The 23,122-nt window shown below is 50.1% G+C and overlaps 2 protein-coding genes across 3 annotated transcripts; both read right to left on the minus strand.

Annotated features, from left to right (window-relative positions):
- Window positions 1-3,428: 3,428 nt before the first annotated feature.
- Window positions 3,429-8,574, minus strand: HEMGN (hemogen). The gene is made up of 4 exons (XM_069001253.1): window positions 8,327-8,574; window positions 5,897-5,990; window positions 5,200-5,471; window positions 3,429-4,047 (listed from the first exon to the last, which is right to left on the minus strand). The coding sequence occupies exons 1-4, from the start codon at window positions 8,406-8,408 to the stop codon at window positions 3,938-3,940; spliced, it is 558 nt and encodes a 185-aa protein (XP_068857354.1). The 5' UTR covers window positions 8,409-8,574; the 3' UTR covers window positions 3,429-3,937.
- A 6,973-nt stretch (window positions 8,575-15,547) lies between these two features.
- Window positions 15,548-20,511, minus strand: SPINK4 (serine peptidase inhibitor Kazal type 4). Of its 2 annotated transcripts, none has more exons than XM_069002059.1 (4): window positions 20,394-20,511; window positions 16,845-16,879; window positions 16,419-16,531; window positions 15,548-15,705 (listed from the first exon to the last, which is right to left on the minus strand). In XM_069002059.1, the coding sequence occupies exons 1-4, from the start codon at window positions 20,416-20,418 to the stop codon at window positions 15,651-15,653; spliced, it is 228 nt and encodes a 75-aa protein (XP_068858160.1). In that variant the 5' UTR covers window positions 20,419-20,511; the 3' UTR covers window positions 15,548-15,650. The 2 variants fall into 2 exon arrangements, with proteins under 2 accessions (XP_068858160.1, XP_068858159.1); XM_069002058.1 differs by lacking the exon at window positions 20,394-20,511 and adding an exon at window positions 17,883-17,956.
- Between the last annotated feature and the right edge of the window lie 2,611 nt (window positions 20,512-23,122).

The following is a 23,122-nucleotide window of genomic DNA, read 5'->3' on the forward strand; positions in this document are numbered from 1 at the left end:
GACATAAAGGAAAAACATTATTTCCTTAAAAGTGGGGCAGCCCTTGGATGGGAACAAGAGAGGGATGATCTCACGTCTTGCGGAAGGTGAACACTTGATTGGAGAAAGCCCAAAGCAGTCTGGTGAGACTTAGCCATGCTCTGAGCAGGGGATGGATTCAAGATCTCCAGAAATCTCTCCTCTTTTAACTTTTTCTACAGTTGTATGATTTCTGGTGAAACAGGAGAGTCAAGCCAGGTGGTGGAGCACTGATGAGCCCAGCTGAACACGCAGCTCCAGTCTGTGGCAGCCCTGGCAGCATTAGAGAGGTATTTATTTAAATGGTGAACACAGGATGGGAAGGAGCAGAGCTAACAGGCTCTGAGCAGGAAGTGGTGGCCAAAGAGGGAGTGGGTATTTGCCGTCTCCAGGATTTACTGTTTAAAGTCAATATTAGTAAATTAATCAGCAAATTTTTCTTATCTCTGCAAGTCCGGGCACTTATGGGGTGGAATGGCTTTCACTGACCTGCAGTGGCCTCTGGCTCTAAGTTGCCTGTGCACTTCTTTCTGCTGAGGCTTAGCTACCACCACTTCTGCTAAGGACGGGAAGATCTTTCTGGTTCAAAACATCACCCATGAGCAACAGCCTGCCATAGATCACCCCTGACTTTCAGCAAATGTGGGAGACCCTGTATAATAGTAATTTGAGAAGTGGGACACCAGGGTGCACAAACCAAACACCTTCCCTTCTCCCATAGAGCTGGAAGCATGTTTCCTGAAAGGATATTGAAAGGTAATTGGCATGGACCGCAGAGAGCCTGGTTCTCCAGGATATGATGTTAGGTTTCCTCTCCTTAGCTGTCATGTCCTGGCTGCCAGCCCTCAGGATGGCTTCCCATGCTCTGCAGAATGGGGGGACAGGACCTGAGGCCCTGAGAAAAGTTCACAGGAACATGTTCAGTCCAGCCCAGTTGACATTAACCAATATCCCACTGAATCCCACCAGTGAGGAGACAACCACAGTGGTTGTGTCCATTGTGTACCACAAAATGCCTAGGTCTGCATGCCTCAGGGAGCAGGTCAGAGCATCCTGGAGGAGCCTCAGGCAGCCTTATCACCTCACAGCACAGCAAGGATCACTGTGTCAGGCACTTACCTGGCTCCCTGTGCTGGCCCCATAGCTCAGAAGCTGTTTCCCTGCACCCATATCCTGCTCTTTGCCAGTAAGAAGGCTGCAGTCAGTTAAAGGTCTCTGGCCTCCCCCGGGTCTCTGACTTCCCCTTCATGTCAGACCCAGACCATGGTTGTCATCCCAGAGGGTGAAAATTTACTTTATTGAACTCTCTGTCAAGAGCCCTGGGTAAAGACATCTGTGTTGGGCTCAGGAAGGAGAGAAGAGAGGGAGAAGGTGATTTGTTGCACCTGCAGAATAGCAGCCTCCCTATCCTAGATACAGCTGCCCTTGCCAGCCTGTCCCCAGCTCCATTCAGGCAGCTACCTCAGGGATACACGTGGACCACCATGCATCCAGCTTCACACCTGAACCCCATCTGTATAAGCAAGAGCTCTGTTATCTGTCCTCTCAACAGAAAAAGAAGCAGTGCATGGTGAGTTAAAGTGTTGATTAGCAGGGCTTTATCTTTCCCTTGTTTAGTTTGAGATGAGATTTGTTTGCAGACACACCTTCCTTACTGTCTGGCAAAGAAGACACTTAGAGTAAGAGCAGGTTTAAGAGAGAGTGTGCAGTACCTGGGATGTCTCCAGGACTTCCTAGCCACCAAATGCATTTCCACAGAGATGAACAGAGGTGCTTGCTCTGGTTCCTGCACATCTCTGCCCGCAGGGAGCACCCCCAGCCCTTTTAGTGCAAGGATTAGCACTGCTGCCCATGTGTGTTTCAAGAGTGAGTGTTACTGCATGTTTGTGGACACCTCACTCTGCCGGGCCCTCACCACCTCCTACAGTTCCACTTAACACTGGAGAAGGTGGAAAGTGGTTGTTTTGTGCCCTCCTTGACTGATGTGAGCTGTAAGATCAGTCTAAAGCCCCCCCAGAAGTTTCTTCTCCCCAGAATCTAAAGGACTCTGGAAGCCAGGCGAGTGTAAATGTCTGCAGATGTGGAGTGGGCAGCATGGCTGATTCCCCCTCCTGGTCAGCACTACAGAGGATTGGAGAGCTGGGAAGGGCCGCTGGCTCTTGCTGGTCTCTGCTATGGCACATGTGAGGCTCCACCAGGTGGAAGGGTCTCCTGGCCTGGCTGGCAGCAGCCACAGCCCAGCCTTTCTGCAACATGATGTGGGCACCACACCTGCAGGCAGGCCCCAGCACACCTGTTGTGATGGTGCTCAACCATAACATGACCACCAGCCTGTGGCTCCACTTCAGGCCAGTGCAGCCTCAGCTGCCTTTCCCCCTTGCCTTGGTCTAGGGGAAAACCACCCAGATAGAGGCTCCTTCCATGCTGCAGGGCTTCCACGAGGCCCTTGTGTTGTACCTTAGATTTTTGGGGCAATGGGTGAGGTTTGAGTGGTTCATGGCAGAAGCTGAGAGATCTTGTTCAACTGCTGCTGGTATCAGTGACTCAAGGGGAGAGCAAAACCTTGTGTTAGCTGATCTGTCTGTGGAGACCAAAACAGTGTCAGGATCCCTGTGTAGGGAACCCCATCCCTCCAGGAGCTGCCCGTGGGGAATGGGCTGCATTTGCTTTGGTGTGCTGTTGCTGAATGCTTTCTGCTTTGACACCCACCAGGTGCTTTAGAGATTCTAGCAGTGTTATCTGTAGAGGTCACCTCAGGATTTCAGCGTGAGCTGAAAGAGCTGGCAAGCACTTGCCCCTCATGTGACATCCCTGGGACCAAAGCAGGGGTGGGATGTCAAGGGTGTTCATTCTGTCATTGGAGAGACTCTTACTGGTGTCACCGGTTAGATGTCACACATGCTGTGACACAGAGCCTGGAGGGCTCTGGGACAGCAGCAGAAACATGTCCAAAGCCAAAAAAAAATCCCCCAAATTAAGGGTGCTCTCATGGCCCAGCTAGCCTTGTGCTCTGGGAGACAGGCGCTTGGGAAGTCAGATGATGACAATATGACCTCCACTCCTCCTCAAGAGGAGAAGGGTTCTCTGTGTCAGGATATTACAGGAGTGTAAGAGAGCCACTTCCCTTGCTGCGCACAGGAACAAGGACCACAAGGTCTAAAACGTGGAGAGACAGAGACAGGGTGCTCCATTACCTCCTGGCTTTGGGAGAAATCCTGTGTGAAGACTGGGGAGCCAGGAACACATTGACAGTGCAGAGTGTCTCCTGTCTTTGCCCCAAATGGCATTTTCCTGACAAAAGTGTATAATTCAGCCAAGTTTCAGCCCAATGCACTCAGTTGTTTTCAACCATCTTTTGTTTGTCTTACAAGGTCAGAAGGAAGCTGCCCAGAAACTAAAAACAAAAGATATTTCCAGCTTTAGGAAAGCAAGATGTTTATTGCAAAGGAAAACAGGCTGTGAGAAAAACGTTCAGACTAAAAATAGTAGTGCAAAAGGTGTTGGAGCTTATAGGGTGCGGTAAAAAGCCCAAGCTGGACTGCTCCAGCCAGCTGAAAGTCACAGTGGGTGTCAGCTTTACAATGCCATTCACATTTATACAACTAAGAAATTACTTTCAGAAACACAGATGGATGCTGGACTGTACTCTTGAACTGTAGTGTGGCAGAGCACCGTGATGTCTTCCATGGGCCCAAATAAAACAGCCTGTTTGCAGAGAGAGCAGGTGGCTCCTAAGCCACAGGCAGTGCCCTAGGGGCTGCCTCTCTAACCTGGAAAAAGCATAGAAAAGCAGAGTAACAAGGAGAGTATAGGCTTTATGACTCCCAAGAAAGCAGCTGCTCAAAATCACTGTGCCATACTTATCAAGTTTTTGAGGCAGGAGTCAAAATAAAAAAAATATCCCCAATCAATCAGAAAGTTAATACAGAACATGTATGTTGAATTCATTATCCTGGTGGTCATTTTCCAGAGGAGTATTCAACTCTTCTAGTATATCTGCATCTGCTGGTTTCAGCACATCCTCTTCACCTATAAGGCATGTAAGAGACAGATCATTTCATACTGGGGGGGCTCTCATGCATTACCCCTCTGTCCCGTGTTAAAGCCCCCATGGCCAGTCTCCTGCAATTGCCTGGAGAAGCTTTTAGGTAGCTCTGAGTGGATTGCCTGCTTTTCAAGAGCAGTCCCAGCTGTGGAGGGGAGTTGGAGAAGGCAAAGCACTGCTGGGTTTAAAGCCAGAGGCAATAACCACAACCCTGGTGGTTGCCCATTTCAAGACTTCAGGGCTGGAAGCTGGACTGGTGTGATGTGCCCCAGTCAGCCCCAGAGCCTAGGACACAGAATGGCCGTTTTCCATGGCATGAGGGCACCACGTGCCTTGCAGCAACAGGCCTTTTCTTCCCCACTGCACAGACATTGCTGGAAATGCAGTAGTTGAGCATCAGAGGATTCTCACCTCCTCTGAAACAGATCCCAAGGTTTCCCGGTTTTGAAGCAACCTGCATGTTTGACCCACTGACTGTTAAAGTGAATGTGCTCTACTCTTCCCATGCCAGATCTGGGAGCAACTCCTGCTGCAGTAGCTGTAAGCGGATTTTCTGAGCCCAGACACCAGCCTGCCATTCAGACCAGCTTAATGCCCTCCATGCCCCAGTCCTGGCAGGTTTGGAAGGTGTGGTTCCCTGCAGACACCACCCCTTGCCCCAGTGCCCATTTTGCTCTCCCACCAACCCAGTGTCAGTCCTGAAACTGGATGGACTTTGGACAGAGTATGTCTGGACTTTGGCTCCCCAGCCAGCTCTGACCTCAAAAAACCACATCTTCTCTCCACAGAGATGAGATCTTCACTGCACTAATATGGCTCTTGGCAGAGCCACAGAAGTGTTCTTAGGACAAGGAGTTATTAAGGACCAGGTCCACAACCCCATCCCAGTGACTGTACTGATAATAGTGGACTTGTTATCACTCCCCTTGACTTGGAGAGGGCTGTCTGTCCCCAGAGTCCCACCATCCCCCCACCCTTTCTCAGCTACCCAGGTTTTGTGGGGTAGGGGCCCATGCCAGGGAGATGCTGTGGGATCATTGTTGATGAGGTGGGCACCCTTGGCTGACAGTCCTCGAGAGGCAGCATGGCACTGCCCCCCAAGCCACCACGGGGCCAGCAGCTCTGTGGCAACTCACCAGCAGGGTCCAAGCTCCTGGATGGCAGCTCCCCATCCATTGCCACCGCTTGCATCCCACTGACCATGTTCGGGATGGTCAGCATAGGTGGCTGCTGTTGATACACGGGTTCAGGCAGTGCCGGCTCAGAGGGCACTGGCTCAGCCTTCTCCTGTGTGTCAGGCTGGGCGTCCACTGCTGGCTCTGACTCCAGGACAGCCTTGACCACTGTCTGATGGCCCCGTCCTCTTTTGGCTCTCCTGGCTCTCCTTTGCTTCTTGCTCTTATAATCTCTGCCAGGGGATTTCACAGGGATGATTACTTGGGAATAGGACAAAGGACTTTCCCTTCTGCCCTAAGGCTGCTTTGCTGGGTCCCCTGTTGTGATTGTGACCCAGTTCATCCCAGTAGAAGCTGCAATTCCGCAGCCCCCATTCTGAGCCCTGCACAACAGCCTTCTGTGGCTGCACCCGTGGGCAGGAGCTTGGGCAACAAGCCCTCAGCTCCACACTATGGTTGAAGTTTGCTTGCCACACCCCCCATCCATCTCTGCCCCCCAGTGCCTGCAGAGACCTTGAGCAGCTACTGCCTGCAGGTCACCTTTTCCCACTGAAGACTGATGGCTCTGTCCTTGGGTGAAAGACGGAGGGGCTGGGCCATGCCTGGGCTCAGGTTAAATGCATCACAAAAGCAATTTGACAGAAAAAGCAAGCTTTACCTCAGAACCCACTGAGCTGAATCCTTCTCCAGGGCTTCCGCCTTTCTTTTCCTGAGCAACTCCCGGTCTCTCAAGCGACGGGTTATGATGACATCTACAAGGATGAAGCGAGTGCTAACATGACATTCTGGTCAAGGGACAATCTGATCCCTCCCTGCCTGATGCTAGAGCACTGATGCAAGAGGCCATGGGGTTTTTTTGTCACAAAGAGGGTCTTGATATGAAATTACTTGAGCACTGCGCTTCCAGCGCAGCCTCAGTGGGTAGGATTTGATGACACAGCATCCAACACTCCCAGGCTCCTAGCCTGACAATTACTCTACATTTCCACTTGCTATTCCCTGGGGGGACCCATGTCCAACCTACTCCCTTACTGTAGGGACCTGAGACCTGATGCCTTTGGTCAGACATCAGTACAGCCCATAAGACAATTCTTCATGTTTGCTCCATTGCTACCTCTTTTCCCAGATAGCTGGAACTGGCCACTGCTAAAATTAAGATGTTTATCTAGCAACCAAGGAGAAAGCCTTGACCTGTAGAACAGACAGTCCTTCAACAAAAGGAACAGCTCTGTAGGGGCAAGAATGAGCCAGAGGGCACAGCCTTACCCTACAAAGTTGCTCATGTGCATTAGGCTGAGACTTTGTGGGGGGATGGTGATCCAACCAGAGACCAAGACAGGGCTCATACACACTTCTGGGGATGAGAAGATTGGTCCCAAACACCACAAAAACAGTCTCAAGCTGGTCTGAAGCTGTGAGGAAGACCATGGCAGGGCTGAAGAAAGACTAAGTGATGTGAGAAAGCTCCAACGCTGGCTTTATTATTTGGGCAGGATGTGCAGGTTGCCTACAGCCACCAGCAGAGAGGAGCACTCCCCAGATCCCAGTCACCCTCTGACATGCCTTCCTTGGCCAGTTTAAGCAGAGACCATTTCACTGGTTGCAAAGGGCCACAAATGCCTTCCTCAGGCAAAGACCAGCCTGGCAAATGGTCTGAACTTCACTTCTCTATGTCTTTGTCCTAAAAGACAGCAATCCCTGATGATTTCTAGCTTAGACTCTAAGCTGTGATAATAAAAATTTTCTCAAATCAAGCAGCATGAGACCCAATCCTGGGAGACAAAGGGTATTGTTCAGGAGCAACACTACTGCCCTGAGGCCTTGAGGGAGAGGGAATTCTTCCCAAATGTACACTGAAGAGATCACAAAAGAACTGATTTTCATCGTTTCAACAAAACCCACACAATGGAAAAGCAAAACTATGATCTGCTCCTTCCACATGTAATCAGATCCAGCTCCTTTCACAGAAAGCCTCAGCTTACACTAAAGTAGTGAAATCAGTGAAAAATTGTCATTTTGTTGTACCCTTGATCAGATGGGAGAAGTGTCAAGGTGAGAAAAACTTCTGAGGCTGAGCTGGGATTACAGCTCTTTTATCCCAGGTGTTTATTAAGTGTAAGAAAAATTGTAGTCCAGGACAGGACAATGCAAAACTGACAGCAGGAGCCAGTCTCTACCCAAAGTAGACTTTTGCACAAGACACTTCTGATAATTAATAATAATGTTACAGAATTTTGCTTGGAAAGCATTGGTCTATGTTCCAATGTCCTCATCAAAGCAGAGTCAACTTTAAAATTACATCAGACTGCCCAGGACCCTGTCCAGGGAAGTTGAGAATAACTCCAAGACAAATAGGAGGTTGTTCCCTGACATGAAATGGTAACAGAGACAGTAAGGCTCAGCCAGCAGGAGATGACTCTGCCATCCACATAGAAAAAGGCAGTAAACTCCCTGGGAAGATGAGGTTACAAGTTGCAGTAGCAGGATCTGCCCAGGGCGTCAGTTCAGCTACTGAAGTACATTACCCTTGCACATCCTGTCTGCAGCCAAGGTAATTTTGTTTTCCTTTCAAAATGTCTTGTGAGCTGTAAGAGCAGCTTTAGCTGCTTGCAATCAGTCTCCTTCCCAGTCCATTCTAAGAAAACACCCCTCATTCACTTCTAACTGGTCCAAGAAAGCACTCTCACAACAGCTCCAAAGCTGGCTGTCACCTGCCAGCACTAAACAGGAAAGATCACAGTAAAACATATGCATCTTGATGAAAAAATATTTACTAGAGGACACAAAGAAACAGAAATGAAAAGAAAAAAAAAATTAAATTATGAAAACAATGAGACGGTACTGCCAGTCTGCAGACAATTTACTGATGCTCTCTGAAGGACTTTAGTTGAAAAGCCTTTATATGTGCTTCTGCCTTTGTGATCTGAAGTATAACATGTAAAAAGACAGATGTATTCGCAGTTAAATGTGCATCCTCCACCCCCAAACATAAACTAGTAGTTATTAACTTCTTTTTAAGAAACACTGGTAAAAAAAATCATTCTCTCCTCTCTCCGAAAACTCAAGTTAGGAATGTTCTCATCATTACCTGGCACAGCATACTCCTCACAGGCTGCAGAGGGTGGCAGGGAAGAGTCCGAAGAAGCATGGTCTTTGCCTAAACTCTCCATTGCTCTTTGCAGTTTTAATTAGAAAGCAGCTTAGTTCCCTGGAAACAGCATCTGAAGATACTGGTGCAGCATAATGAGAGCTTGAAAAAAATGCAGACTGCCCGCCCCAAACCTCTTATCTGGCCAGGCCACTAGGAGGGTAATAATATTCTCCTTATCAGAGTGCAAAGGTGTACGAGTCTCTGTCCAGGATCTACTGTGTGGATTGCAAAACATGTTAGTGCTTTTATACTGTAAATAATTCCACTTCAGATAGGAAATTTACACTCACAGCTGCTAAACTGTGACTCAAAATCTCTCCTTTGCAGTGGACAGAAGCTGCACGGCAGGGCAGGATTTGGCACTGCCTCACTGCTGCTTTCCAGAGTGAGATGCAGGGATGTGTTGTTAGTCCTTAAGGACCCCTTGAGAGGTCTGAAATGGGACATATGCTACCTGAAGGTGTTTGCATAGGATCCTAGCAGTGCTGGTGGGAAGGGACATCCTCCAGCTCCCCTCATAGCAGGACTGGCTGCTGTGTTGTCATATTCTTTGGAAACCTCTAAGGACGGAGACTGCCAAAGTCATGTTACCTGTCCAAGAGCTGCACCACTTTCCTGGGATCCCAACAGAATAATAAATCCATGCCAGCCTATCTGTGCATGTTGAGGACTTCCCAATGATTCTTTGGTCCAGTCCCCGGTGGATCAGGACTATGAACAAAGCACTTCACTCATGTAGCAGGCTGGCAGTGGGCAGCCCCAGTAAAACCAGTGGGAAGACCCAGCCGTTCTGGTTGCTTCCATAGGATGACTTCCTTTAGTGGCTGTTCCTAGCTGCTGATGGCCCCTTGCAGCCCCAGCCCTGCCCAACCTACAGACTCATGCAGCCTCCACAGGACCATCTGTGGGGCTGGTGTTGCTGCAAAGGGGAAGCTGCTGCTTGGTACAATGGCTTTGATGCCGAGAGCCTGTTCCTTGCTCTGTGGGAATGGCCAGGGCCCTAGATCAGTGCATGTGGGATGAGGGAGTAATCTTGGCCTCTCCTGAAAACTGCCTTCATAGTTTCTTACGCCAGAATAGCACAGAAAAGCTCAAGCTTATATTGTGTATAACAACTCTGATGGACCAGAGACATCTCTTCAGCCAGTTTCTAGTGCACTCAGCTGCTACCAGCACTTTTCTCCATGAGACACTCAACTACTTAAGCACTGGTGAGGTGCTAGCACCCCTAATCCCTTCCCTCCCTGCCCCCCATGAATTCAAAAGTGGTTCAAAGGTTGGTAGAAGAACTTGACAATGTGTCTACCCCCAGGTCCTCTGGGACCTGACTGCCTTTCATGGCAGGGATGATCCCCCCTCCTTGAGCAGTCTGAGGACCTGCCCTGAGGCACAGCAGCTCCTCAGGAATGAGCAGATCTGGCTGCCTCCAATCTTTGCCAGTCTTTTTTATTTTTAGTGTACATCCTTTGCTCTCAGCAGGATCTCTCTCTAGGTCCCTGGAAGGTCCAAAGCTTGAAACTTCATGCATGTGGATTTCTTAAGAGGTAATCTTTGGAGGTCCCTGGTCGTCTCTGCTGCCACTCTTCTTACCCCCTGAGTTACCACTTTGCTCTAGGACTCCTGCCCTGTGTCCACTGCAGATTACATGGTACCTCCAGAGAGGTGGGGTAGGGCTAACAGCCCCAAAAGAAGCAACAGGGTGGTGGCAGCAGAGCAGATATGGGAAGGCTCTGATATGAGAGGGTGGGCCAGGAGCATGGATGGCATAAAGAGATGTGTGGCTACCAAGTCATTCACAGAATAGTTTCTTGTAGCTCAGTCACAAATGAAGGCAAGGTGTCCCAAGCTGGTGAGGGTGTCCATGTTCCAGCACTGTGTGATTCTGCACAGCCCTAGAGACACCCTGGTCATGCAGACATCTGAAGACTGTGTCCTGGCAGGATACTTTACTGTGCAAAGGCATTGCTTGTGGAGGTGGAAAAACATATCAGACCTTGAACATTGTTTTTGTTTTTGTGTCCCTCATTGCAAAAAACACATTATCACAAATTATCACAAAACCACATAATATGCTGAGCTGGAAAGGACACAGCAGGATCATTGAGTACAACTCCTGTCCCTGCACAGAACACCACAAAATCACACCATGTGCCTGAGAGCATTGTCCAAATGCTTCTTGAACTCTGACATACTTGATGCTGTGACCACTTCCCTGGGGACCCTGTTCCAGTGCCCAAACACCCTCTGGGTAAAAAACCTTTTCCTGATATCCAACCTAAACCTCCCCTGACTCAGCTTCATGCTGTTTCCTCAAGTCCTGTCACTGTCAACACAGAGAAGAGATCAGTGTCTGCTCCTCCTCCTCACAAGGAAGTCGTAACTGCAGTGAGGTCTCTCCTCAGTCTCCTCCAGGCTGAACAGACCAAGTGACCTCAGCTGTTCCTCACACGGCTTCCCCTCAAGGCCCTTCACCATCTTCGTTGCCCCCATTTGGACACTCTCTAACAGCTCCATGGCTTTTCTGTGTTGTAGCACCCAGACCTGCCCCCAGCACTCGAGGTGAGGCCACCCCAGCGCAGAGCAGAGCGGGACAATCCCCTCCCTTGGCTGGCTGGTGATGCTGTGCCTGATGCACCCCAGGGCACAGGTGGCCCTCCTGGCTGCCAGGGCACTGCTGGCTCATGTTCAACTTGCCACCAACCAGGACCCCCAGCTTCCTTCCTGTGGTGCTGCTCTCCAGCCTCTCATTCCCCAGTCTATACACACATTCAGGGTTGCCCCATCCCAGGTGGAGAAACTGAGGTGCTTAGAGCGTGTTCAAAGAAGAACAAAGAAGCTGGCAAAGGGTCTAGAAAACAAGTCCTATGAGGAGTGACTGAGGGAGCTGAGGGTGTTTAGCTTGAAGAAAAGGAACCTGAGGGGACACCTTATTTTTCTCTATAGCTGCCTGACAGTAGACTGTAGATGGTGGGGGTCCATCTCTTCTCCCAAGTAACAAGCAATAGAACAAGAGGAAATGACCTCAGATTGGTCTGTGGTAGGTTTAGGTTGGATGTCAGGCTGCCCAGGGCAGTGGTGGAGTCACTGTTCCTTCAGGTATTTAAAAGATGTGTTGACATGGTGCTCAGGGACATGGTTTCCTGTTGGACATGGCAGTTAATGGATGGATTTCATGGTCTTAAGGGCCTTTTCCAACCTAAATGATTCTATGATTCTATATTCTGGGCTGCTTGCAGGTGGTATGAAACATGGAAAAAAGGGTGGAAATCCCTGTGTGTTTCCTGTGTGTTGCTCCACAGGAACTGGAGCAGGCTGTTCAGGCTGTGGCTAACTCAGCTTCTCACATTTACCATCTACTCAGTCACCCCAAAGCCTGGTGAGGGCTGATAAGTGACTCTTGACTCAGCAGAACATTGCCATAAGACACTGCAGAGTCGGTACTGTGAATGTTTCTCCATTTCCTGTCTTCAACCTTGAAGGGAGCATTTGTAAAAGAAAGAGTCACTGTGCCCCAGGTTCTTTAGAGGTGTTCAATGGAATAGATGGACTTTAAAATCTTACAGAGCTTCCACTTGCATCTCTCAGGAAGGAAATATCTGTAAGACACTTGTCTCTTGAGTGTAAATTACTTAAAATGCCAAGGAAGTGATTTCAGTATCCCCCCAGGAAAACTTTGGTAATGGTTAGCAACATGGAAATTACGGGCCTCACCACCTACTTTCAAGTTGTCTATGCTCTGAAGCAGAGGGACTGAGAGTCAGAGTCTCACCCCCAGTGCCAGGAACACTGTGTCCCACAAGCACCAGCAATGCAGCAAACTCTTCTTCTCAAGCAGAGCTCCCCTGCAGATGTGGCCAAAGCTGCACCCCCTTTGCTGCAGAGGAATTTGTGCAAGTAGGTTAAACTTCCTGGCCAGTCTTGGCTGCATGAACTGTTGTAGCTGGACACTTTACAGTGTGCCAAGTGCTGCTTCCCTCCCCCTTCTCTCCACATTTCAGTTCAGCTAGCCCTGGGCCATTTTCACTGATGCATCCAGTTTCCTAGGTGAGGCCCTGGAAAGCATCAGCTGAGTGTTCAGCAACCTGAGCATCTCCAGTTTCACATACTCCTCAAATGCCACTGGAACTGCTTGGTAGGGGAACATCACCAACCTTGGGTACATCTCACCATGCCCCCACATGCTTTAACACATAAATATCCTGGGAAAGTTTTGTTCAAGGGACAAACACTCCTAGGGTTGAATCCTCCCATTGGTGGGACTGCTTTCACTGTAGACACAACACCAGGCTTTGGATCTATGTGTAAGTCAAAGGAAGCCTCAAGGGTATGTGTTCCTCCTATCTGGCAAGACTACTGCAAAGCAATATCCAGAGACTTACATATCCCTCCCTGCAGTCATGGATGCAGCCCTGCTCAGCATGGGCAGCTGGGGGAGCTATGCTGCTGCCACTCTTACAGGGTGTCAGGGCACCTCTTCCAGTCTTGTCTCACATGGCAGTGACAGAGAAGCAACTTACAGGTTTGTCCTTCCACTGACTTGAGGAAACTTCCCTGGTTGCAACACACTGCTCTGGTAGCAGGACTACTCATTGCTCTGTGTGACAAACTATGGTGCCTGTGAAAGCAGATAATCCTTTTCTTTCCCCGCCTTGACTGAAGCATGAAAAGATGAGAAACAGATGGATAAACTGAACAGGAGAAGCATATGCAAAAGTGCAAATTCATGTGCATACTCTCTGGCACAGATCAGGGCATTGGAGGCATCTTGCTGTCCACCAGCTGCTTCCTGAGTCTCACCTGACCTTGCCAGACAGATCTGCTGGGCTTCAGTCAGGCTCTCTGCACCTGGCTGCTCTTGCACAGGCCCTGAGGTCTGTGGTGGTGTTCAGTCACTGCCTTCACCCTTCCCTTGGTCTGCCGCTTGCTTTTGAGCCATGTGAAATAAACAGCCAAATCCACAAATCCCTGGGGAGGATGAGCATCTCTGAATTTGCTGTGTGTAGAGTCAACACCAACCCTGTCCTGTGGCTGCCCATGCTCTGACCTTGCAGGTCTGGCCTATTAATCTGTGCTTTAGTTCTGCAGTTTCTGAATAAACACTCCACTTTGTGCTGGAGGTATGTGGTTTCCCTCTTCAGAAGAGCTTCTGGATCGTCTGTGTTGTTTTTTCCTAGCCTCTGCACATGAATAGTTGTGCCTCTCAGGGCACACACTCTCTCGGGCTGCAGCCACTCTGCTGGTGCAGCTCGAGCCCTGGCGTGGGGAGGAGATGCTGGTGACACTTGCCCACTCCGGGGAAGAATGCACTGGGGTGCATTCTCCCCGGTTATGCACTGTGCTAAGCTGGGCATAACCTTCCCCTCAGCCATGGCAGAAAACTGGGATAGAGCTGCCCAAATAAATCCTGCTTGTGGCTGAGTTGGCAGCAGCAGGAGCAGAAAACCTCAGGATAGAAGTGAGCAATACATTTGTGTTGTTCACCGTGGATGTGTTTTGGGGTTCATAACCCTACCAAAGCCCTTCCCTGTGATGTGGCAGGGGAGACAACAAGGTCTGCAGAGAAGAACTGGCAACACAGAGAGTAGCACGCAGCCAGACTACCTCTTCCATGCTGTCTGGGGACTGGAAGGGGACAAACAGGCTTGCAGAGCCCTGGGACAGATGAGCAGGTGGTGTAATAGCAGCAGCCGTGGACAGGTGTCTCCTCCTCTGTAGAAGTGGAAAGGGTCCAGGAAAGGAAAACAGGGAAAATCAAAGCTCTGGACAACTCTGAGCAACTAGTCAGGCTAGGACTTTTCAGCCTGGGAGAGAACTCTCTAAGGAGAATAAAGCTTTTGATGACAGCAGCTGCCTCTGGGACAGAAAATAGTGGATGCAATCCACCTGACTGAGCACAGCTGTTTTATGCTCCTCAATACTATTTCCAGCTGCAGCATTAAATCTGTCAGCAGTGGCTTTGTTGTGTTTTGTGGTGCTATGGGTGTCACACCTGGTGGCTCCAGCAAGGTGCAGAACTGGGTGAGAGGGTAAATTCCAGATGACCAAGCACAATAGTCATGATACTGGCACATCTCTCAGTCTCCAAGGATGGTCACTGACTTCAGGGACCTCACTTGACCACATGATGGACCCTGGACTCCTACTCAGATGCCTGCAAATGAGAGCTGTATAGGATACTAATATAGTAGCAGGTCAGAGCAGCATGATCTCCTGAGGGTGAGCACAGACCTATCCTTGGAAGGTTTCAATTCACCCTGAAGCACTCTTCAAAGCTGATCAGAAGTCTCAGCCAGTAATTCTATACAAGTGCAAGATCTGGTGTGAGACTGAACTGAACTCTGGAGGCTAGTCCTGCATCAGCCAGTGCCCTCTGATCTCTGCCACTCTGAGCAAAGGGGGGCCCTTGCATGCCCAAGTTGTATGGATTTGTTGCAGGTATTTTGTGAAATACTCACCTTGTGAAAGGTGAGTTGTGTCCATGTGCTAGAAGTGGAAGATGAAAGAGCAGAGGAAGCCCCAAAGACTGCTGATGCACACTGACATTGTTACCTTGGTGGAACTGAGTCCTGCCACAATCTCAAAGATGGCCCTGACACCAGGAGCAACCTAGACCTGAAAATTCTTCAGCTTAAGGTTTTTCTCAAGTGCTGGAGCAGACATCTGGTATCCCCTGTGTTCACCATCTCTGCTCAGGCTCTTTCCATGCTCCCATGTGTTATCTGAGCTGATTGCTGTATGAAAGGGCCTTAGATAAAAAGCAGAATAACACCTAATATGGGAAATGCAGATGTTATTATTTTCAATTTATATCTGCTCTGGTAGCAGTGAAGCAGTTTACTAGGGAGCCAGGGACTCATCTTCTCCCATGCCAGAGAAACTTTACTTTCCCTTCACTAAATTGCCTCCTACAGAAAAAAACCTGTGCTTGTTCAGCATCTTCTTCACCAGGACTTGTGTGTTTCTTGCTACTCCCCCATGGTCTTTCTCACAGGAGTGTGGGCAAGATAATACTCTATGCAGAGCACCCTTGTTTGTTATGTGGATTTAAAATCACTGTTTTGACTGCACAGTTTTAGTAGCCCTTGATGGGAACTGGCTTATGCTGTTTTCCCCCAGCCATGCATAAAAAAAGTGCTGTTGAAATCAAGATTGTGCGTGTCATTTTATTATTCACCATAGGTAGCTTAAGTGTCCAATCAGCACAGAGCATACAGGATCAATTAATCACCTGTTTCTAGGCTCAGGAAAGCTATCAGAAAACTCAGGTATCTTGACACTCCCCATGTTTCAAAATCCGGATGTCTTGCCTGGTTTTCCTAGAATAATACAGGAAAAAAGAGTAAGAGATCAAAAAAACAACTCAGTGAGTCATACTTTGGCTGCATTCCATCAAGTGGAATAGAGCTGACTATTACAAAATTGACCTGTTCATTTTCCTGTCTAAAAAGCTGAGGTGGCTGCAACACCCTGGCTCACGGATGTGCCCTCCCAGGGCCTGTGGCACCGGTGGTCCATCTGCAGCCCAACCTGGTCACAGCAGGGCTGTCCCTAGTGTGAGGTTATGGTGGCCATGGCTCTATCTGAGCCCCAACCACCACCTCCAAGAATGGAGACCCCCCCTCACACCTCTGTGGTGCACCATCCATTTGACCTGATGCCTCTGTCAAATTTCCACTCTTGGGGGCTGCTGTATGTGGCTGTTGCCCCATGTTGTATTGCCCACACCAAGAAGACTGTGGCTCCATGCCATCTGCAACTGCAGGCTGCTGCTGGATACCCCCAGGCATTCCCTTCCTCAGAGTGGCTGGGTGCAGCTCCTCTGCACTTCCTTGCAGCTTCGCTTGACAAGCTGGTCATCCCTCCCCTGCTGCAGCCCAGCACATGGTTTGTGTTATTTGCCATGCAAGTGCAGCCTGCTCATGGCTTTTCCCAGGCTCTGGGGAGCCTGAACGACTGTACTTCACAGGTACCCAGTTTCAGACAGCCAAAATTTAGACCCAGGAGGTCTCTGCCGAGGGCATAAGCTTACATTCTTTCCACACAGAGCTGGCATTCATTGGCATAGGTATTCCCATCGCTCCCGCAAATGGGCAAGTACAGGAGGGGGCAGGCCTGCAGGTGAACCAGGTCTTCACACACCGGCTGGAAAGGAGAAACCACAGCATGCATTTCAGTCCCAGCAGCACCCATCTCGTCTCCCCAGAACACTCAGGCAGGAGCAAATGCCACTGGCAACCTGGTTCCCTCTGTCTCAGATGGAGCAAGGCATGCCCATAGAGGAGCAGGAGCTGCTGAATCCCTCAGTGGGATTCATGGCCTGGGCTTTGGTGTGTCTTTGGTGCTGGACCACCAGTTCCCAGGAGGCTGGGGATGATTGCTGGGAACAGTCTTTCTCCCAGGCACACCAGGCATACCCATATCAAGCCATGAGCAAGTAAAACCAGAAACCTCTTACCCTTCTCAGGCCACTCCCTTCATTAATCTCTGCCCCTGAAACAGAGCAGAGACCCATGAGTGTGGCACACCTGTGCCTGATGGCAGAAGCACGAGATATTGGCAGAGGATCACATCCAGAGCCCACTCAGGACCGAATCAGTTCTGTGGGTTTCATGAAGGGGGATCAGTTTGCTGCTGCATGCCACTCCCACCCTCCCTGCCAGCAGCACAGTACACAGCTTCCATCTACAGCTGAGCTGGCTGGGACAAAGCTGTGAATGGCTGTTCCCACCCCCTAAACCCTCTCCCAACAACCCTCTCCCCCAGTCTCTGGGTCAGAAGCTCCACAGAGCATCCAATGCATCTCAGGAAATGGGAAACCACGGAATGCATTATGAGTCATGGGGTATCCTCAGAAGGATGAGGCTTGGTGATATTGCACAGCTGGATACCTGTCAGCTCTAGGCAGAGCAGCGTTTGGCAGGCTCCTTTTTCTCAGGCAAGCAGAGCAGTAGCAACAGTTCACAGCCCACCTGTGCAGTGTACAAACGTCCTGGGAGCACAGAGGCTCACACACAGGCAGCTGCAGAACCACCACTACCTGCATGTAGGTAGCCATGGCTTTCCAGTGCCTACAAACAGGTGCTTCCTACATAAATATGCTGAGCACATAGTGCTCTTGCAAAGACTTGCCAGTTTTCATGGAGGCAGGAACTACAGCAGCTGCCACAGCAGTGTACATGCTGTCCTCCCAGGGTCTGGTTCCTGTTCACATTGTGGACTCTCCCCTATCCCAGAACTCTCCCAAGTGCAATATATTTGATGAACCAGCCTGTAACCTTTGTCAAAAACTGCTAATAAGGAGGGCATAATGTGTTTGCTCCAGTCCTTCTTCCTCACCATGCTGCCACTGTTTGTTTGCCCTCACCTCACCTCCTCTCCAAACCAGAATTTCTGGGTCTTTCTGCCCTATCGTGCATTTCCCTCCTTCCACTGCCCCTCTGTCATTCCCAGCCCACAACCAATGATCCAGCTTCCAGCAGCAGAGCAGATTTACCTCTGGCAGCAATGAGAGTCGCCATTGCCGCCACCAGCAGTAGCAGCAGCTCCCTCGCAGGCATGGTTAGTTCAGGCACACCTGCTCATGCACCTTGCTCTGCTTGTGCCTGCCTTTATAGGGGAGGGCACAGCCTTATCTCAAGAACACTGGGAAAAGCAGCGTTTTGATCTGTGCTGGGAGCAGCTGGACCATACACCCAAAGGGATCACTTAGGCACTCTCAGGCATAAGATAAGCTTTCTCCTGAAGCTTTCCACTTGTCAGCTTCAAGTGGCAGCACTGGAGGCTGCTTTATAATCCCTTGCACTGTAGTCAGGTGTCATGGTTTGTCACTGGCCAAACACCAGGCATCCATGGAAGTTGTTCACTCACCCTCCCCTGCCACAGCTGGGCAGAGGAGAAAAAAAATTAACAAAGGGTTCATAAGTTGAGATAAGGACAGGGAGAAAATACTCCAAGGGCAAAAGAGGCTCACCTTAGAGGTACAAAGTGAGTTTATTACTAACAAAATCAGAAGAGGATAATGAGAAGTAAAATAAACCCTTAAAAACACCTTTTTCCCCAACCCCTCCCTCCTTCTGACCGACAGTGCAGGGAGACAGAGCATGGGGGTTTGGTCAGTTCATCACCCCAGATCTTCTTCCGCTGCTCAGGGAGAGAAGTCCTTCCCCTGTGAGACCGTGGGGTCCCTTCCCACTTGAGACAGTTCTCTGTGAACTTCTCCAGCATGGTTCCAATCTCATGAACAGGAGTCCTCCCAAGACTGCTGTGATGTGGGTCTCTCTTCCATGGGGTGCAGCCCTCCAAGGACAGGCTGCTCCCGCCTGGAAGCAGGGCCCTCTCTCTCCACCGGGTCTCCCGCGGGATCACAGCCCCCTCCAGGCATCCACCCGCTCCGCCACGGGCACCTCCCCCAGGGGCTGCGGGTGGATCTCGGCATCCCCCGTGGATCCATGGGCTGCAGGGGCACAGCGGCTTCCCCATGGTCTGCACCACGGCCTGCAGAGGAACCTCGGCTCCGGCTCCTGGAGCACCTCCTGCCCCTCCTTCTCCTCTGACCCTGGTGTTGCCATGTTGTTTCCCTCACGTGTTCTCACCTCCTCCTCTTCTCTGGCTGGAATTAGTGGAACTGCACCCCCACCTTTGTTTTAATTTTCTTCTTAAATCTGTTATCACAGAGGCATTACCATCATCTCTAATTAGCCCTGCCTTGGCCAGCAGCATGTCCATCTTCAGAGCCATCAGGAACTGGCTCTGCCAGACATGGTGAAAGCTTCCAGCAGCTTCTCACAGAAGCCACCTCCATGGCCCCCTGCTACCAAAAACCAGGCCATGCAAAACCAACACATCAGGGTTGGGCAACGCTGCTCTTCTCTGCTTACCCCAGCCAGCTACTTCTGAATATACCTCACCCAAACCATCCCTTCAGCTTTGCAGCTGCTGCTCTTCATACATGACAGGTATCTCCACTTGAGTTGTGAGACTAGACAGAAAAGGCAGGAAATTCCGGCTGATTTGGGTGGTGGCACTGTGGCATTATCCCAGACCTAGCCAGGTGGATACTGAGCTGCCTGATGCACTGATCAGGATCCCAAACACAACAGGAGGCCTGCCACCATGCTGCAGCAAGCCCACAGCCCACACAGCCACTGGGTGGGATGGCACAGGCTGGGGGTGCAGAGGGTCTGGAGGGCACAGAATTCAGCTGCCTGGGAGCAGGGAGCTGCAGGTGCAGTCACTGCCTATGCTCAGAGGAGCCACATAGACAGAGGTGGTTTAATACCTTACTGCACTCCCCACTTTGGCTGCAGATGAGATTGACAGAGCAAAATTATCTTCATCGTAAGATTCAGTGTGTTGGAAGGGGGCTGTGTGCATCGATACCCAAATTAAATACACAGAGGTGGCACACAGAGGAGGGAGGTGACAGAGAGGCTGGAGATGATCCTCAGTGGTAAGAAACACTGTCTTTTCAACAAGCATCATGACCCCAGAATATCCTAGATGCTTTGCCTGCAAGACTGGATGCTTGATATCAGTGTGAGCATCCTTATCTGCTCTTTCTCAGGAGCTCAATTTTCTACATCTGTCCCCACTTTCCTTTGGTGAAACAAAATCAATTGAAGGGTGAAAGATGGGAAAGAGGACCACTGGTCATAAAGTCAGTGTAAGACCAATGTTGACTAAAAACTCCTTTGGGTCAGACTTGCTGAAATGTGGTCTGGGCCAGAAGGGACAGAGAGTCACCTTCCCCGGGGGAGCAGATGGGATGTATCCTGTGTACAAGGGGTGAGCAGGGGGTAGGTGCCCTCCCACCAGCAGGCTGGGAGAGCTCCAGAGGCATGGAGCTCTCACATTTGCACTTGCTGAGGACCTGACTATGACTGTGCTTAAGATATTTCTTCCCCAGAGGAAGGTACACCTTGGCCCTGTCTGTCTGAGACAAAAGGGGACAGCTGGAGCATCCCCTGTGGCCAGAGAGGTACGGGGTCTGCGAGAGGCTGCTTACCTCCTTCTATTGGAGCTCCATCCATGCAACACAGCAGGGCTGAGACCAGGTTTTGGGAAGCGGGAACATAACCAGCTCAGGGTTGCCCTAGCAGAATCATTCCTCTGCTCTGCTGAGGCAGCTGTGCACATGTTTTATATTCCCTCTTCACGGAGTTTACACAGTTCAATAACCTTTGGCTTTCATTATTATTCCACTTTGGAAATACCTCAACTAAAGTAAATATTTAACTGCATTAGCAGTTGTTCCCGAGGCACATGGGGTCCTGTTACGCTTGTTTAGTCTAGTACAAGGGAGGCCAAGGGGGATCTGATAGCAGCCTACAACTGCTGGAAGGGAAGCTGATGGAGCCAATCTCTTTTTGGTGGTGACAGATGACAGAATAAAAAGCAATTGTCACAAACTGCAGCCTTGAGATGATCAGCTCAGGAGTCAGGAAAGAAGCCTTTCCCCAGAGGGTGAACAACCCAAACCAGCAGAGAGGTGAGACATCTCCATCCTCAGCAGGACATGTACCTGACCATGCCCTGCTGTGCACATGGTTTGTTGGGTGAGCCCTGAAGGGCCCTGCCACCAGTAGGCTGGGTTCATGGGACAAGCAGCTGTCAGTCTCCAGTACAGATGGATATATGTCCTTAGATTCACATCTTGCAAATATGGTCCTAGCCAACACTCAACAACATGTATGACACAGGTAACCCCCTCCTGCAAACTGCTCACACATCAACACACTTCACAGCACTAGATGAGGGCTATCTTTGGCTTTTAAGTCTTCTACAAAGTTTTTACTACCAAGAAAAACATCCAAATGCTGATTGCACTGCCTCTGGTGCCACCTCTGGTGCCTCTGGTTCCAAGCATGGTCTGGTTCTTTGGTCATGCAAGCAGTAGCGCAGGAGCAACAGGCTGGGGCTGTGCTGCTGGGACACATTGTGTGCTCAGATCACTCTCCTTGGACAGAGGGTGGCAGGAAATGTCTGCATCCCCTCTGTGCTGGAGGCACCAAGGTCAGTGGTGCTGTAGCAAAGCTGTTGGCTGATACAAGGCTTGATCTTCCTTCACTTCATTCCTCAGTGGTGTTCAAATTCCACTGCCTTCACAAAGCAAATTAAAATGATACAGTAAGAGATGAGAAAGGGTAAATGACCTCTTGCAAACTAGTTTCGTTTTTTCAAGCTTTTCTGCCAAGCACAAACTTGCAGCCCCTAATGGCAGTCCTGCCTACTGCGCCTCTTGAAGAAGAGGCGGGGAAATTCTTCCGTGGGTGGGGCAGGAAGTTTTCTGGTGGCTGCTTTCCCTCATATTGGCTATGCAGCTCCAGCTGGCTCTGCCATTTTCTCCCTGCACTTTCAGCAGCCTGATGGTGATGTAGGAGGCTTCAAGATATAGGATGGGCAGATGTGATGGCTCTGGGTTTGCCTGAGGAGCTGGAGACCTAGTCTCACCACCACCAAGACACATAAACTCTGCTGGAGACAGTGGCTACAAGCAAGGAGACTTCTACTTCCAAAACCAATCTCAGGCCTGCTCCCTTGCAGTGCTGCCCCTGCCTTTGTGCTTGTTGCCACACTCGCGGCACCCACGGGCCCACATCCATGAGCTCATCCAGGTTTGCTACACCTGTCCCCTCCTAGGGGACTGCAGCTCTGTTTGCAGGCTTTCCATGTGAGTGGGCACAGATGGCAGCTGGCCAGACCAGATTGCACCACATTGCTCTTGCCCCACATCTGCCTGGTGGCCTTACCGGTGTTGTGGCCTTGGTGTCATCAGCACTCCACCCAGCACCTGCCGTTTCCTTGCTGTTCGCTGTTGCCTTTCCTGGATTTCATGGCTGTTTTCGGCCTTTCCGCATTCTGCACCCACACTGATATTTTAACTCTTGTTCTGCTGCTCCTCCCAGGGTTTTGGCATGCCAGTAGACACCGGGGTCCCACAAATACTGCAGTATCCTGAGAGCAGAGCGCTGCCTTGCTTGTGCAGCCCAAACCAGAGCCCACCATCTACCCTCCTGTTGCACAATGGGGCAAGGCAAAAAGAGGAGGGCAAGTGCCATGCTTACTGTCATCTTTAGCTCACTCCCTGCATCTAGAGGGTTTTTATAGAGAGGAGAACAGTCTCTGTTCTGTTCCTCTGACCACTCTGAGGTCTCCACACAAGTAAGAGAGAGAAGAAGCAATTTGTCCTCCTTTGTATGCAAAAAAAAACCAAACCCAAACCAAACCAAAAACCAAAACCAACACCAGAAAAGCAAGTGACCACCAGAAGTTTGTCTTTGGATATACCATGGATCCAAAACCCGACACCTGAAATCGCCCTTTGTAACTGGGGCAGGGACCAGCCATCACCATTTTCCAGAAGTTTTGCCAGACTTCCAGGATTCAGATCACTTTGGCCACCTTCCTCCGTTTTAATACTGTGAATTACTTTATTACTCTTAGTTAGGGTCAGTTTAAAGGCACAGAAAGGCACAAAGTTGTTTTCTGGGCGTAGGGCAGCGATAAGGGATACACATCATAAAGTCACCTGAAGACAATATTGCAGCATGTCAGGCAGTGAGTAGTGCTCGTTATTTCTTTTATGATAGAAAAATTTCCCTGTGACACTGTCAGCTGCGAGTACACAAGATGGTGAGTACACAGACTAATCCTGCCTGCTGACACTCTCACCAGAGGCAATCTGGGCCAAGGTGGCATCAATCTGGAGAAGACTACAGCTTCCTGCCAAGCCAG

The sequence above is a fragment of the Aphelocoma coerulescens genome (genome assembly GCF_041296385.1).
Source record: "Aphelocoma coerulescens isolate FSJ_1873_10779 chromosome Z unlocalized genomic scaffold, UR_Acoe_1.0 ChrZ, whole genome shotgun sequence".
In the NCBI taxonomy this organism is placed as follows: domain Eukaryota; kingdom Metazoa; phylum Chordata; class Aves; order Passeriformes; family Corvidae; genus Aphelocoma; species Aphelocoma coerulescens.